The following is a 16,266-nucleotide window of genomic DNA, read 5'->3' as shown; positions in this document are numbered from 1 at the left end:
AATCACAAAAACTGCCAGGAAGCTAATCACAGAAACAGCAAATCTGGGTAAGCCATGAGCTCATTTTGCACATGGTGTATCCTTGACATGGGTTCACAGAGTCATTAAATGTGTACATATAACATTCCTCTGTCTGCTGTCTTAACAAAACTGTACCCTTTAAAAAATACTCTAATCTAATGTAGCTGCTTCTTGTGTTTTGCTCCATTAGGATACGAGTTGGGCCTGAAGCTGAAACATAATTTACAGAAAAAACCGTGATCCAGAGGCAGATTGTTTCCAGTAGCTGAGTTGGAATGAATAGTTTAAATTGGGCCATTAAGTGAGTCGAATTATAGGTAGTGGTTAGTGCTTCACAACTGCAGGAACTGGTTTCATTGATTTATGCAAAGTACCTGGCTCTAGTGATAAAGCATTTCATAGCTTACAAGTTTCAAATTGAAGAAAAACACTAAATGGAGAATATCTTCATTATAAGAATACAATTTAGTTAAATTATAAGTACATTGGCCCATTGTATTTTAGGGCTAAGCTACAAATATTGAAGACTGAATCCTCAGCAACTGAATATTCATTATTAAATATCAGCTGCAGTGATTGCTTTTGTAAGTTCAACCTGGCAGTGTTCTGACTCATTTTACAAAGAAGTTAATTAAATATCCTGGCAAATGGAGATTTTTTTTGGCAGTGCTTTAATTATTCATACAGTTTTTGGAGAGGTTTTCAGATTTCACCTTTGCAGGCGTGTGAGTTAACCACACCAAGTAGCTAAAGCGATCTGACTCTGCCTTGTTCTAGAGGGGGTGGAGGTTTAGGTGTAACACACCATGACTTGTGGTTGTATAAAAAATACAAACTATCAGCAAAAGAAACACAAGAAACCCTGTGGTGTTGAACCAAGTGTTCACTGGATCAATTCAGACCAGCATGCAGGTTGGCCAGTTCACAGGTGCCATAGTCACTGAATCAGTTGAGACTTGTGTAAATTGGTCAGTTCACGGTGCTGCAGAGAATCACTGCATCAGTTCATACCTGGTATACATTGGCATGTCACTGGTGATATAGGTCACTGGATCAGGTCAGATCTGAGTTTAGTTTCGCAGTATGACTGAAATCACTCACCTTGCTCACAGTTCTTGCCACCAAATCGCAAGGGACATTCGCAGCTGTACGTATTCCACTTATTGACACATTGTCCACCATTTTGACATATGTTTATGTCACAGAAGTTCTTTTTAGCTGCACACCCTGCAATCAAGAAAGGGAAGGGTTTAATTACAATCCCTCTTCCAGCCCTGCCAGTAACTCCATTCTACCTGGACTTCCCCGCCCTCACTTGGTGTTCTTTTATTTCTCCTCTCTGAGGCATCTTTCCAACGTGAGGAGCGCTATCTAAATGCAAGGTCCTCTCAGCATATACATGAAGTGACTGTGGTTACATCTAGGTGATATAAAATGACTTGTTCTGTAAATAGCAACAACAAAAGTTTAAATATGTGGCAAGAGATATGGGGGTAGAGATTTGTCTTGGGCAGTATTACATTGCCCTCCTGCTATACGCACCAACCGATATTCAGCTCCATGTGATACCGCCTGTTACTTGCTTCTGCCCAAGACAAACCCGACCTGGTCACCATATCCCTCGGGCTCCTCTCTCTCTACAAATACTTCTACTTGTCTCTTTAATCCATTTACAGTTTAAAGCCCTTCTCTGTGATCTTTATCCACAACTTTATTACCCTGGAGATGAAAAAACATTCCCCCTGACTTCCATTCCTCTAATTTCTGGATTTATAAATTGTGTCAGCTGGTAATTGAACCCTACTTGCAGGCAATCAAAGCTGTTGTTTTGGATGCTAATAACTTAATTAATACAAATTATTGAAAAATTAAAATGATGTACACAAGACAAACATAAAAAGAATAATAAGCCAGTTACTCATCAACAGATAATTAAGTTATCACAACTGACAATATACCATCTAAAAGTTTTAAATTACACACCCATCTTCATTAGAACAGGAATAATATCATAAGCCATGCTGCAGAACATTTCTCGCATTCACTGGCTGGATGAGTTTCTCCTTACCGCTTATGATTTCATACTGATGTACAAGTACTTTTGCATAGTGCAAGTTCTGATTACTTACCTGCAAGTGTGCCATTATTGGCTATAAAACTAGCCATATCAAGCTGCTTATTGTCGATAGTCAAGTTTCTCATACATCCCACAAATTCACGATTGCGCACAGGGAAGGCTTCAGGCAGGTTTGGGACACCTCCAAGCAGTAAAGGACCAGTCAAATCCAAAGACCTGGAGAAGGCAAACATATACTGTTATCCTCAGCACAAACTCTTGGGGTCAGTGCCACTGTCTTGGGAGGGAAAAAAAGAGGATTGCAAGCATAATTAATGTAGTTAGCTTAAAAAATACATCCAGCCATTTGATCAGGATGATAGTTACAGTCCTTTCAATTATACACCATGGCAGAAACTGAAAGGACACTTGGTGCAGAACTAGATACCATCTTTATCCGACAAGGAATGAAGGTATCCTTTCACAGCCTGACCACAGGTAAAGACACATGGGCACTATGGACAGGTAGAAAAATATATTTAAATTACTTTTTTCTAAAATAAATTCTACTAGATGCCTTCTTTTGTAATGTTTAATACAAAAAAATGCATTTTCCTTTTTACAAACCTAGAGAATTTCTATTAAACTAAAATGATAAAGTACCTATAAATAAGTAAATTATTTGATCTTACTTCTTTGATCCAGTCTGTGTTCCCTGAGCAGCACATGAATAGTTTCCAATATGGTTTCCGAATCGCACAGATACTGCAGTGTCACAATTATCAACTGTAACTACAGCAACCTTTTCTCCCGATGGTCCATGAGGAATACCTAATCTGCCAATATTTGGCTAAACAAAAGAGTAGATCAATTAATTGTTGCAGTGAAGCCATAGGAGTCATACTACCCATTGTTAATTACTCCTGACATACGGAGATATGAAACAGAACAGTATGGATCCAATAAACATGAGAAGCTTTCTATTTAAATATCACAATGCGTGTTTGGGCCTGCATTTCTCCACGGAGTACCTAATTTGGGCTCGTCATCAGGGAAGATGCAAGCAGATGCAAAGTGTTTCCCCAAAGGCAGATGGAGGAAAATCTAATGGCAAGTCTCTGCAGTCTGCACTTGGAAGCCTTGCATCAATCAGCTCAAGAATGGCATTAACACAAGGTCTGGGCCCAAACCACTTTCTCTGACTGAGAAACGCACGTGCGTAGTGATCAAACGACAGCAGAACATTTAAAAATAAAACCCACAGCAATAATTTGTTTTCTCTGCTTTGAATGGAAAAGCAAAAAAAAAAAATGCTACAGATTTTAAAAAGGTGAAGAGAATTGACTGAAACTGAAGCTAAAGATTAATTATTTTATACATTGACAGTTGTGCACAAAACCTGGCTGACAATCCATTAAAACAGTCTAGATCTGGCCATGTGTGTCCATTGGGAAATGCAATATTACATCAACAAGAGATGAATGAATCAAGAACTGCTGTATCAAAATCAGGGCTGCTTGTAAAAGACATTGTAATTAGAGACGTACCAACTTGTTTTGGGCAGCCAAGTTTCTGATATGCACTCCAAACCAATTCAGTGAACAGAACTTTTGTTTAGCAATATGCGATAGACACTTCCATTCTCAGAACACATTCCACTTACTGATTCCAGAGAGTTTCAATGCAGGTTGGCAACAGTCAAGGCTTAGGGACTTTCAAGTATGCACTGGTGTACTACTGGTATTTAACTGGCTTAAACTGCACAGTTTAACAGCTTAGAACGTTAACAAACTTCCCACTGTTTATCCATGAAGCCGGAATCATTGATCCAGCTCACAATACAATGATCAAACACATTAGCAGTGCTGGATGTTCTCTTCCCCCAATCTGCAAATGAAGTAGTCTGCCCCACTATGCGAAGCACTATAAATGGGACATTCCTATTTATTTGCATCTATAATGAGGAAGATCTACAGCTGTTTCATTCTTGGTACGAGAGAAACAGACTTTGTATCTCACAAGCCCAGATACAACAGTATGGAAGAATGAATCCTTTAATTGTCTGCATATTAAAAGTGAAGTGGCAAGCAAAATCCAACTCTGGAGTTGTGAGTTTCATAGCAGTTTTCTTGTGGGCATCAAAGTTCACATGGCACATGTTAAAAATGAGGGATACCCGAAAGGTATATGGTTATGCAAATGAAACTGTGACGTGAATAATACGTTTAAATGATTGTATTGGAGCTCGGGACAAGTAAGGGGTTAATGTATAAGTTATGTTTTACTGGAACGGCATAAGTTTTGTTTACCTAGAAAATGAGTATGAGAGACTTTGACCTTGGGAGGACAGGGCTGGGTGAGCTAAGGGAAGACAATCCTCAACATGCTGTAAGGCAATACAAGTACAGAAAGCATGTGTAATGGCTAAGAGAAGACCCCCGACAGGTGAGAGATAGCAGGAAGGTTGACCCTTTTTTCATGGTTGAGACAAAAAACTTGACATGCTATTGGACACCGTGTTTTAAGGGGAACCTCTGTAGGTTAAATGGTCCTGTCCATTATTTTACCCCAGCCCAGCCCTAAAAAGAAAACAAAAGCAAGACCCGAAAAAGCCCTTAGCGCAGATGGTGAAGTAAGGACTCCTAAGGGTGGAGTTAATGCAGGCTTCGGTCAAACACCTTACAGCTGTTCAGGAAGAGAGAAGATCAAGGAGAGCTGTTCACACACGCCAGCCGTCTGTCCGATTGGGCCCGCTACCAACTACTTGTCACAGTTGTATGTTTTTGCTGTTTAACTAGTGGGTTATGTTCTGTCCTAAACTCCAATTAAACGCAATACACCCACCATATTGGTTTGCACTCGATCCCGATTGTTTGAAAGACCAGAGATAAGCAAATCTCCACACACAATATACCAGTACTGGCATTCCATCCCACTGGCTTTACAGTTTCACAGTTAGCTTTTCCAATATGGAGGAAGACTGTATCCATATCATGAGTTATGTTTATCCTGGGATACTAATTTCACAATCCATACTTTTCCACACTTTTTTCTGTTACAGGGACAGCGCTCGTCTGATCACACAAGCCCCTGATGTGTGGTAAGTATTCACTCACTACCACCATGGTGAAAAACCTGCTGCTGAATATTGTAACAGGTGGAATTTGAAAGATGCCCAGAAATCTTGCCGCAGTAAGAATTTAAAATGGTTTGAATGGCTATACAAGTGATTAGATTAGTGCTGATGTGCTAATTAAACTGCACTGACAGGCATGAGCATTTGGTTATGTTTGTACCTTCCAATCCACCCACCTAAAATGTACAGACTGCAGTCAACAAATAGTTGCTGGTTTTACAGAACTTGGACTTATGTCACATTTGACAGCTTCAGGTTGCTGAAGAAAAATAGCACCTTGTGGCAGGCTGCGAGTTCAGTAAGCCTTTTAAAATAATTGCCAGGTTCTTGTATTGGTTCGCCCCTTTGTCTCGCACAAGACCCTGGATGAACAGCAGCAAATGTTAAAACCTACACGTGGGAAAATGTTCTTCAAAAAGGTAAATGCATAAATGATAGTACGAGGCCCAGATAAGGGATAAAGGCCTCATTTGATAGCTTAGTGGCTGAATGCACCCTGGGGTGTGTCTGTGAGTTACACAGACCAGGAGAGTCCCAAGTTCAATCCACCATCTGTTCCAAGATCAGCTGATCTCAGCAGGGCAGGAGTACTATAAATCAGCCTCACTTCCCCCATGTATCAGACAGGAATCAAACAGTTTCTGCATCCAATTGCTATCCAGAGTCCACCTACCATAAAGTGCAAGATGTGGACATCAAGTGAGGCAAGGTTGTGATGGTGGAACAGGTCACTGAGCGTGGGACCTTCATGGTCTGTGAGGCACACTGCCACACCCCACGATGCACTCACTAACCATTCGGGGGAGCTTTTTTTGTCTTCATTTGTGCTGTAACCCAGAGAACTGACTATTCTAATTTATATGTTTGCAGGCTGACCGGAAACTTGAGTGAATGGATCAAGCTTTCAATGTCTGTGAAAACGTACTCCAGCATCTCACTGCCTTGGGAAAAAGAGGAAAGCAGAGAGAATTGAGGGCGGTAATAACATCTGTGTGCAAACGTGAATGACCATTAGAAGGGCTTTAGCAGCAGACTCGATCACTGTAGTCATCAGTCAGATATGATCAATCTGCATTTCTAAGAAGTAGAATGCTGTATCCGAGAAGAATCTAGTCAATGGCATAATTTATTCAAAGCTTCACGCAAATGATACAGCTCATGTATTTTTCCAACAGACATCTTAAAAGAGTTGATACTCCAGTTTTCTGCAAGTGCTGAAAGTCACTTCTTCTCTTCCTGGTTAAAGCTGCACATCGGTCTCCCACTGCCACAGCTCCTCCATCAGTTGGAGTGACATCTCCTTGATTATCCATCGAGGGACAGGCTTCTAAAGGGTCGGGTTGTATCTGGATAGAATAGTCCAGTATGTCAAAATGATCTACCAGCAACTGGTTGAAAACTTGGCCATTGATGATTCTGACTGAGTTGTAATGAGAATCAAGACAGAGTCAATGTGGAGTTAAACTTGAAATGAAGACCAATACTCAGCCAGCAGAGTGATGGGCTGTTGTCTTCTGAAACTTTTGAAATCCAAACAATATTTTTTAAATCATTTTAAGCCTCATTCTTCATTTTTTTTAAATCAGGATTAAAACATGTTCTATTTTTGGACTTCAAATTTTGTTGTAAAGTCTGCAAGACTGGCTGTCCAATATAGATGGATTATAAACAGTGATGATAATTAAAAAACCTGCAATAAATAGCATGTCAAAATGTCTCAGACCTCCGCACAATTAATTACTTTTGGTGATCAGGCATTATTCCACTCAGTATACACATATATTTGTAGGCGTGCATAGGCATGCACACTCGCTCACACACATTGCAGGAATGCACACTTGCATGTACATTGTAGGCATGCACACATACACACTGTAGGCATGCACGCACAACAACAACTTGCGCTTATGTAGCACCTTTAACGCAGTAAAACATCCCAAGGCACTTCACATGAGCGTTTTCAAACAAAATATGACACTGAGCCACTTGAGGAGATGCCACGAGGGCCAAAAGCTTGGTCTAAGAGGTAGGTTCTAAGAAACGTATTAAAGGAGGAGAGAGAGGCAAAGAGGTGGAAAGGTTAAGGGAGGGAATTCCAGAGCTTAAGGCCTCAGCATGGCCATTAATGGTAGAGCGATTAAAATCAGGGTGCATAAGAGGCCAGAATTGAAAGAGCGCAGATATCTCGGAGGTTTGTAGGGCTGGGGGAGATTACAGAGTTAGGGATGGGTGAGGCCATGGAGGGATATGAAAACAAGGTTGAGAATTTTAAAATCGAGGTGTTGCTCAACTGGGAGCCAATGCAAGTCAGTAAGCACAGGGGTGATGGGTGAGTGGGACATACACGCGCACACTGTGTGCGTGTACTCACACACACACACATTGTAGGCCTAAGTCTTCACAGCAAATCATTGACCACAGGCAGACAGAACCTTACGGACAACCTTTACAAAACTGACTGGTCTGAAAAGCAACAGAATCAAGTTCCTTGTGCAGAGCTCTAGTCTTTCCATTCAAGTCTCCACAGCAGCTTCATGGCTTCCCTCAGCCAGAAGGGTGCCACAACCTGATCAGTTTATAATTAGTGGGCTACAGCAAGGTGAACTTATGGGGAAAGTTTAAGTCTAACTGTCCAGCTGAGAAGTGATGGAATGGTCATCGGCCAACAGAGTTAAACTAAGTGACCGCTACCTCTAAGACCCAAAGCCACTACCATCTGTTCCAAGATCCATCAGCTATGTACTGAGCCAGTAATTATTTGCAAGTTTTAACGCAATTATACTTTGCATTAATTAGGGCTGCACTTCAACTGCTACTGTACTGTAGTATTTATAGGGTTAAAAGTTCACCATCAAAAAAACACTCTCCAATTATATTTTCTTGCTGCACGGACTGAAAAACAAAATCTGTATCATTTAATCTAAACCTCAGCTATTTTGACACTATGTTGAATACTCAGTTTTTCCATAAGTTCAGTGCCATGTTGTACAAATATTCAATCGTTAGATAGCTTCGATTGCTTTTCCTGGTCTATACAGTCCACAAAGTTCCTTTTATCCTTAAATACTCATACATGAAAATCTCAAAAGGTTTGTCTGACACCGGTGCTTTTATTTAAAAGTGCCCGTTGGCCCCAGCAATGCCACGTGATGTTTATTCAGTCTGTGACATACTCAATCAAATCCAAAACCTGCAGCTGTCTATACAGTGACTACGAGGCGTTACACTGATTGTTAGATAACACCAGCACTGACAAACAGCCACAGCCAGGTTTTGGCTTCGACTGTCCCATTTCCAGGTCAATGGTCCAACAGTCCGAATTATATGGGGTGCAGGTTTAATAAGTTACAACTCCTAGTGCCAGCAACTGCAGAAAATAAATGAATAAAACATCTTCTTTATTCATAAATAGGTAACCAGAAATAGTAAGAAAGGCTTTAGCAGAACAACAACAGTGGCCATTTGCACAGTGCTGCTCGCAGAAAGAAACAACTTAGAGCAGAAAGGTGCAAAGCACCGAGCAGGAAACATCAAAGGTTTTTGGGAAATCTTTTGAAGGTAGGAGGGAGCGAGACAAAGGAGTTCCGACAAAGAATTTCAGAGAGCAGAGACAATGAATGGTTTCCATGGTGGAACGGAGGGAATGAGGAACAAGCAGTAATCTCAGAATCAGAGCAGCGGAGGGTACAGAGGGGATCTGTGGCTGGAGAAGAATGATGAGATAGGATGGATGTACAGGAGATTGTGTAGGAGCCAACACTTCTCACTGAGTTCTGAATCTGCTGAAGCTCGCAAATAGTCTGAAGTGGGGAAGACCAATGAAGAGCAAATTAGACAAGTCAATGCTTGAGATGAAGAAGCTGTGGATTAGGATTTCAGCAGCATTGGGGAAGAGGTAGGGGTATAGACTGTAATATTTCAGAGGTAATAAAAAGGCAGTCATGGCAATGAATCGGATGCGCAGTAACAAGATCAGTACGAGAACAAACAGGACAGCGAGATTGAAGCACATTAGATTTTGCCCGTGAGGACAGCCAGCAAAGTTGACGGAGTCAGGGCCAGAGGCATGTAGGTGTGATCAGGCACAGAAAGATTGGCTTAGGTTTTGCAAATATTAAGCTGAGTGAAACCTCAACATGTCTTGATGTCTAACAATCAGCGAGTACAGCAACAGGTGTTAACAATAATTTAACTAACAAAAATGCTTAAGATTATGGGTCAGATCTTGCCGGAAAAATAATGGCGTGCTAACGAAATACACTGTTATTAATGTTCAAATTGGACAGCAAATTTAGGGGATTAAGAGATACACCATCAGTTGTGAATCTATAGAACTTGCTGAGCGATTTACGCTGCTCCGCTGTTAGCTTTGCATAAGCGACATCTCACCCTTAGCCTCCCTGTTATTTTTAAGAACTTGCTGGATTTGCACATTAATTGCCCATTAAACTCGCCAACAGAAAGTTACGTCTGGTAATTAAAAGCGCATGTATCTTTTGAACAACGTGATAATTGATAATGCCATATCAATCAACCTCTCTGGCCCAGAAATTGAACAATTTCAACTGTGGAGTCTCATTCCTTCAGGTGTTAAATTGTTCTTAGGGTGCAAAACATTTTGGAGCTGACTGGTGCAGAAAAAAAGTCTAACCAACGGAGAACATTAGATGCCCCATTCCAGCAAGATCCGGGCCACTGCTTTTTCCCCTAATGACGAATCAGATACGAGGTAATGTACTCTAACTGACCATCTTAGCAGTCACATATTATGGGCTCAATTTTCCCTAATGCTGTTTTTTGGCATATTGTCAGAGTTACGCACGTTTTCCTTGGCCCCAACCACACCAAAAAAAAAGGTAGCAAGTTTCCCCGTTCAATTTTTTGAAATTGATGCCGCGCAGCCTCGGGGGATGGAGCCGAATGTCTGCGCCAAAAAAATTATGCCCCTCCTTCTGCGCATGCGCGGAAAAAAAGTACGTTTTTGACGTGATTCCTATGGGCGCACATGCCCAGTACAGCTCCTAGTCTGCATTCGGCTATTTTTAAAGAGCCAGTTGTGCGTGAGAACTTTAAATCTCATTGGAAAAATCGGAGCTGCAATACAAGATGCAACATGGCACAAGGACCAAAAGTTTCTTACAGGATGAAGTGGAGGCACTAGTTACTGTGATTGAGAGCAGATGGCACGAGCTGGACACCAGCAGAGGTCACATTAAAGTTCCACCAAAAGAAATGACGAAACGCTGGAACCAACTTGCAGAAGATTACTGCGCAATGGTAACCACCCTAAGGTCTGGAGGCCAGTGAAAAAAGTGGCAGGACCTTGGTCAAGTAGTTAGTGTAAGTAATATTTTCATTTATGCAATGGAATTGCAATTGTAAATGTGACCATCTGTATATGTCCTATCCAGCAGAAAGACACCCTCTCTAAAAAGTTATATTTTCATCTTTGCAGAGGAAGGTGGCACACAACAAACGAGAAAGAACTCGAACAGGAGGAGGCCCGGCAAATCTGCAGCCACTGACAGGCTTGGAAGAGAGGGTCGTTGCTTTGATGGATCCTGCCTGGAGAAAAGCAACCACCAGTGCACAAGCTGGGCCCACATTTAACATTGCTAAATGTTAAGTACTGTGCGGGCTAGCCGTGCTTTGGTTCATGGGGATGTCTCCGTCAGCTACGCTTCGGTTGATCCAATGTGGTCATTCATTGTGATCCTTCAAATCAACCTGCTGCCTGTGCTGTGTGAGCCTACTCATGCCACCCACCCTGCTCCCTCCTCTGTTGCTAACCATTTGTCTGTTCTGTAATATTTTCCAGAATTCGATGCCAACTCTGACTAGGCTGAAGCTGATGCAGAAGATTCAGACGCGGATGAGCCTGAAGAGGAGAACATCTTCCAATCCAACCTTTCAGACCATGGGGGTGAGGGGGAGGGGATGGATGAAGCCTCCACTTTGAAGGAGGTGCAGGTGCCGTCCATTGAAATGCCAGCCCCTTCCCTGAGTGGTATGAGTGTTGGTGGGACATTCCATGATTTCCCACCGTCCGAGGCTGGGGAATACAGTGGGATGATGCCAGGACCCCGCCATCCAAGGCTGCGGGTCCTAGTGGGATGCAACAAGGCACACCCAGGGCCCCACCGTCCGAGGATGCGGATCCCAGTGGGATGCAGCGAGCCACACCCAGGGTGATGAGGGGAAGGAAAGTTCGCCAGCGCTCTCCTGAGGTGCAGGATCTAATAGATGTGGTTCAGATGATGGTAATGAATGGGGAGAGCATTGCCCTTACATGATCTCTCCTGGACACCATCAGTGGGATGGGTGGGTATCGGGACTATCGGGAGAAGTAACACTCTCACGAGAAATGAGAACACTGTCCGGGCACATGAGGGAGGAAATGTCGCAGGTAGCTGATACACTGTCAGGGCACGTGAGGGAGGGAATGTTGGAATTAGCTGCTGCAATAAGGAAACAGGCCCAGATCCCACGCCCATTGACAGAATCAACTTTCACTCCCACTCCAATCTCCAGAACAGCCTCTGAAGAGGCCCAAGCCGGGCCTTCCACATTACCTCCTGCACCCTCGCTATGAAGTGCATGGTAGCAACCCGAGAAACGCTGCGCCACTGCCTATGGACAGGGGTGGAGTCACCAAGACCAAGCACAGCGGGCGGTCTTAGAATAAGGTGGAGGAGAGATGGGGGCAACTTTTCTTTGCTGCTGCTGCTGTTGTTATTATTATTGTTGTTACTGTTGTAACTGTTCTCAAATTAAATGTTTTTTGTAAGTTATGTTACAAGTTTAAAAATTAAATGATCTTAAAGAGTGATCTTAAATTAAAGTTTGATACAAGAATATTTTTATTAAAGTTAAGTTAACTACAAACAAATGTTTGTTAAACTTTTGAATAAAATATATTTTAACTTATAACTGAATCATTTCCATTTTTTGTTCAATTATTAACACAACTTTTTGAATTAAACAAGAATCATTTCCATCATTTGTTCCATTAGCACAACATAACATTACGGAACAGGCCCAAACAGTAAACATGGTCCATTTGGAATAGTTGCCGCTGAGCCTTCAGGCAGCAAAGCGTTCATGGATGAGCTGCTGGTGCAAGGTTTGAGCAACTGTTAATGGGGCCGTCGTGCTCCGGAATCAGATAGTTGCATGGCTTCCTCCTCCTCCTCCTCGTCATCTGCATCTTCCTCATCATCATCAGTCATTCTCACCTCAGGTGGGTCTTCCACTACCAGGTGCTGCTGCCTCATGATGGCTAAATTATGCAGCATGTAACAAATGCACTGATCGACAACCTCAGGGGAATATTGCAAGTAGCCTCCGGGATGGCCCAGGCATCGGAAACGCTGCTTCAAGATGCCAATGGTCTTCTCTATTATGCTGAGCGTGCAATGTGCGACATGTTGTATTCCCGGTCAGCTTCAGTCCGGGTTACACGTAGGGGCGTCATGAGCCAGGTGGCGAGGCCACGCCCTTTGTCTCCCAGTAGCCAGCTCTGCCCTTCTGGCTGCTGCTGAAACATGGCAGATATAATGCTCTCGGGTAGGCTGAATGCATCATGGGTGCTCCCAGGGTATCTTGCATCAACTGACATGATGCGATGCATGTCGCCGCATATGAGCTGCACATTAATGGAGTGGAAGCCTTTTCTGTTCCTGTACATCTCGGAATCCTCTAAAGGTGCTCGCAAGGCAATGTGGGTACAATCAATGCAGCCCTGTACCTTTGGGAAGCCAGCAATCCTGGAGAACCCCACAGCCCTTTCACGCATTGCTTGGGCGATCATGGGGAACTTTATGTAGTCATTCCTCCGGGCATATAGTGCAGCATTCACCTGCCAATTGCAGATATGTGTTGCACGTTGAGAAATGGGAGCACACATCCCCAGCTGTGGCATGGAACGAGCCAGATGCATAGAATGAAAGTGCAGCTGTAACCTTCAATTCAACTGACAAAGCAGTCCTCATGATGCTTTTACTAACTCACAGATCTCAGTTACAACTTTTTTGCGGAAACAAAGCCTTCTGACACAGTCTGCATCACTCAGGTGCAGGTATGAACGCCTGTCTCGATATACCTGAGGTGAGTATGGCCTCCTGTCCATCACCCTACGTGCTCTGAGGTTCCTCATGCGATGACTTCAAATCAATTGTCTCCTCCACAGCACCATCATGCAGAAGGCTTGCACATGGTATGGCATTGTCAGAATTGCCCCCATGATTAAATTGTACCTTTGGAAGAAGCTCAAAATGGCAGGCAGGACAAGGTTCTTTGTTCTCTCTCCCCCCAAGGTCGATGCCCTAGTATGGACCACACCCAGGTCTGAGCAGGCGCAATGATCGGAACCCCCCCACTCCCCAGGCTTCATTTGATGCATAGTGTAAGACTTCTCATGCCTTCTGTTCGCCTTTCACAGCCCGCCCCGACCACCGGGCATCTTTTCAAGCCGAGCCCCGAGCCCGTGTCTGGGCGAGGGACCGATTCTGCCGGCTGATCCTCCGATCCTCGAGCCCAGTTTGGAGACGTTCGGTGGTGGCGTGTCAGTTTTTTAAAAATCAAAACTTAGAATTGCATTAAAGTTCCATTTCCTGCGTTTTAAGTTTAAAAAATTTAAGCTTATTTGTGTGTTCTTGACTCCCTCCAAAACTTCACCTATAAACAATGGCGTCGTTCTGCACTGATTTTTGGATGTGTGCTGGTTTTTCTTAAGTGTCCAGAAGGTTTTTTGGGAGTGGTCACATATGCCGTCCTAGGAGAAATTTAAATTAGCCAAACTTGCATAATTGTGAAAAACTATGATGCAAAAAAAAAAACAACCTAAAAAAATCGTAACTGAGTTACGCTGGCGCACAAAGATTGGGGAAACTTTGATTTTTAAATTTAAGCCAAAAAAACCGGTGCACTCCAAAAAAATGGCGCAAATCACTGGGGAAAATTGAGCCCCAAGTGTGTATATATTCTCTCACTCTGTAGTAACACAACATCGTACGGAGTTATAATAATGCTGATGCAAGTGCAATGTCTATTGCTTTCAGATGAGATGTTAAACTAAGGCCCTGACTGGTCTCTCAGGTGGACGTAAAAGATCCCATGGCACTACTTCAAAGAGCAGGGGAATTATCCCCGGTGTCCTGGCCAATATCTTTCCCTCCATCAACACAACAAAAAGAGTTTATCTGGTCATTATCACATTGCTGTTTGTGAAAGTTTGCTGTGTGCAAATTGGCTGCCGCGTTTCCCACATTACAACAGTGACTACACTCCAAAAGTACTTCAGTGGCTGTAAAGCGCTTTGAGATATCTGGTGGTCGTGAAAGGCGCTATATAAATGCAAGTCTTTCTTTGTCTGTGAAAAATTGTGTTAGTTCAGTGATAAGCTGTCATCTCAACTATAACCTGGACACAGGAGTGATCAGGTGTGCAGCAGCCCTTTCCATATTTACCTTTCTTGACTGTTGTAGAGGCTGCACTTCATATTTAGTTCCTGGTATTTCTCCAAATCTTTCTGTCCTCAATGATGCTACTTAAAGGGCACAATGGTCGATTTACATAAGAACATAAGAAATAGGAGCAGGAGTAGGCCATACAGCCCCTCAAGCCTGCTCCACCATTCAATAAGATCATGTGTGAATTTTTACATCAATTCCACTTTCCCGCCCTATCCCCACATCCTTAGATTTGCTTCGTGTCCAAACAGCTATCAATCTCTGTCTTGAATATATTCATCAACTGAGCATCCACAACCCTCTGGGATACTGAATTCCAAAGATTCACAACCCTCTGAGTGAAGAAATTTCTCCCTATCTCAGTTCTAAATAGCTGACCCCTTATTCTGAGACTATGGGGCTAGAACCTCCACTTTTGTGCTTATCGCCCCAAAATAGGCGTTATTTTGGCATGGGTGTTAAAAAGGGTTTTCAGATCGCCGGCTTCTCGCCTATTCTCAAAACACCCAGTTTACATTTTTGAAAATGGGCATTACCGCGAGCGATATCAAATGGGTGGTAGCGTTAAATTGTTTTGATCTTCTGCTGTAAAGTATGGCCATCCTTAACAACGGCATGGCAAAGCTCGATTCCCGCGATTCTGGAGGTCAAGGGTCACCATGACATGTGCAGAAGAGGAGACAGAGAGAGGGGGAGCTTAGAAGCACTGAAAGTGCGTGGCTGCGGTGTGTGCTTGTTTAGCTGCTGTGGGAGGCACGAGGGAGATTCACCAGCAGCAAAAAGCCTACTAAGCACCAAGAACATAGTTGGCACCGAGTTTTTGTCCAACAAATAAGAGATAACATGAAAGGGCTGGAGGAGGCCCTGGAGCTGGTAGCCAGGAACACTGGTGGCAGAGGGCTCCCAGTGGTCCCGGAGCGCTGCTCTGCACCCCAAGGTGACGCAACCCCATTGCCGACCACACGAGAGAGCCAGCAGCAACATCTTGCTTATGGCTCAGAGCACGTTTCCACCTTGGGACCGTCCTCTCCCGTATCCGTCCAAGCAGCGCTACGGCCATCACCCTCCCACCCCCCCCCAATGAAGCATCGCCTGAGGACCTCCTCGGCCAGGCGGCTTGAAGTCAGAAGGGGAAGGGAAAGGGGTAGAGGTGGGGAGGAGAAGCCGGGGGGGGGGGGGGGGTGGTTTGTTCAGAAATACTGATGATTTCAGACTAATGTTCGGTTTAAATGTTTTTAATTTAACAAAACCTTGTTGCACATTGGCTCAGATTGTTGCACCATTACACGCCGGTGATTCCTTATCAAAGGGTATAATTACACTTAACTTTAATCAACTTTAACTTTAACTATCACCAAGGTGATGCCCACCATTGATGTATGACCTGCACACCCAGCCTTGTAAATACCACCTATGTTCTTTCAGGCAAAGTAATCATTGATGAGCTCCTGACATAAGGCTCTTGCAACTATCATGCCACGAGGGGCCCTTTCATGCGGTCTACAGCGGGGTGGAGGCATGGCTTCAGCGGCAGCCTGATTGTCTGGGCCGATGTCAGCATCCTCCTCCTCGTCCTCCTCTTC

At 43.5% G+C, this 16,266-nt stretch overlaps 1 protein-coding gene across 1 annotated transcript in view; it reads right to left on the bottom strand.

Annotated features, from left to right (window-relative positions):
* celsr1a (cadherin EGF LAG seven-pass G-type receptor 1a) overlaps positions 1-16,266 on the bottom strand; it is a 366,505-nt gene that overhangs the window by 76,919 nt on the left and 273,320 nt on the right. The window contains exons 7-9 of the mRNA XM_070897418.1: positions 2,770-2,927; positions 2,151-2,314; positions 1,123-1,248 (exon numbers count right to left, since the gene is read on the bottom strand). Of these exons, the coding sequence (XP_070753519.1) occupies positions 1,123-1,248; positions 2,151-2,314; positions 2,770-2,927 (448 nt within the window). The remainder of the gene's footprint in view (positions 1-1,122; positions 1,249-2,150; positions 2,315-2,769; positions 2,928-16,266) is intronic.

This window comes from Pristiophorus japonicus, chromosome 13 (assembly GCF_044704955.1).
Source record: "Pristiophorus japonicus isolate sPriJap1 chromosome 13, sPriJap1.hap1, whole genome shotgun sequence".
In the NCBI taxonomy this organism is placed as follows: domain Eukaryota; kingdom Metazoa; phylum Chordata; class Chondrichthyes; family Pristiophoridae; genus Pristiophorus; species Pristiophorus japonicus.
This window is presented reverse-complemented; position numbering and strand designations above follow the sequence as displayed.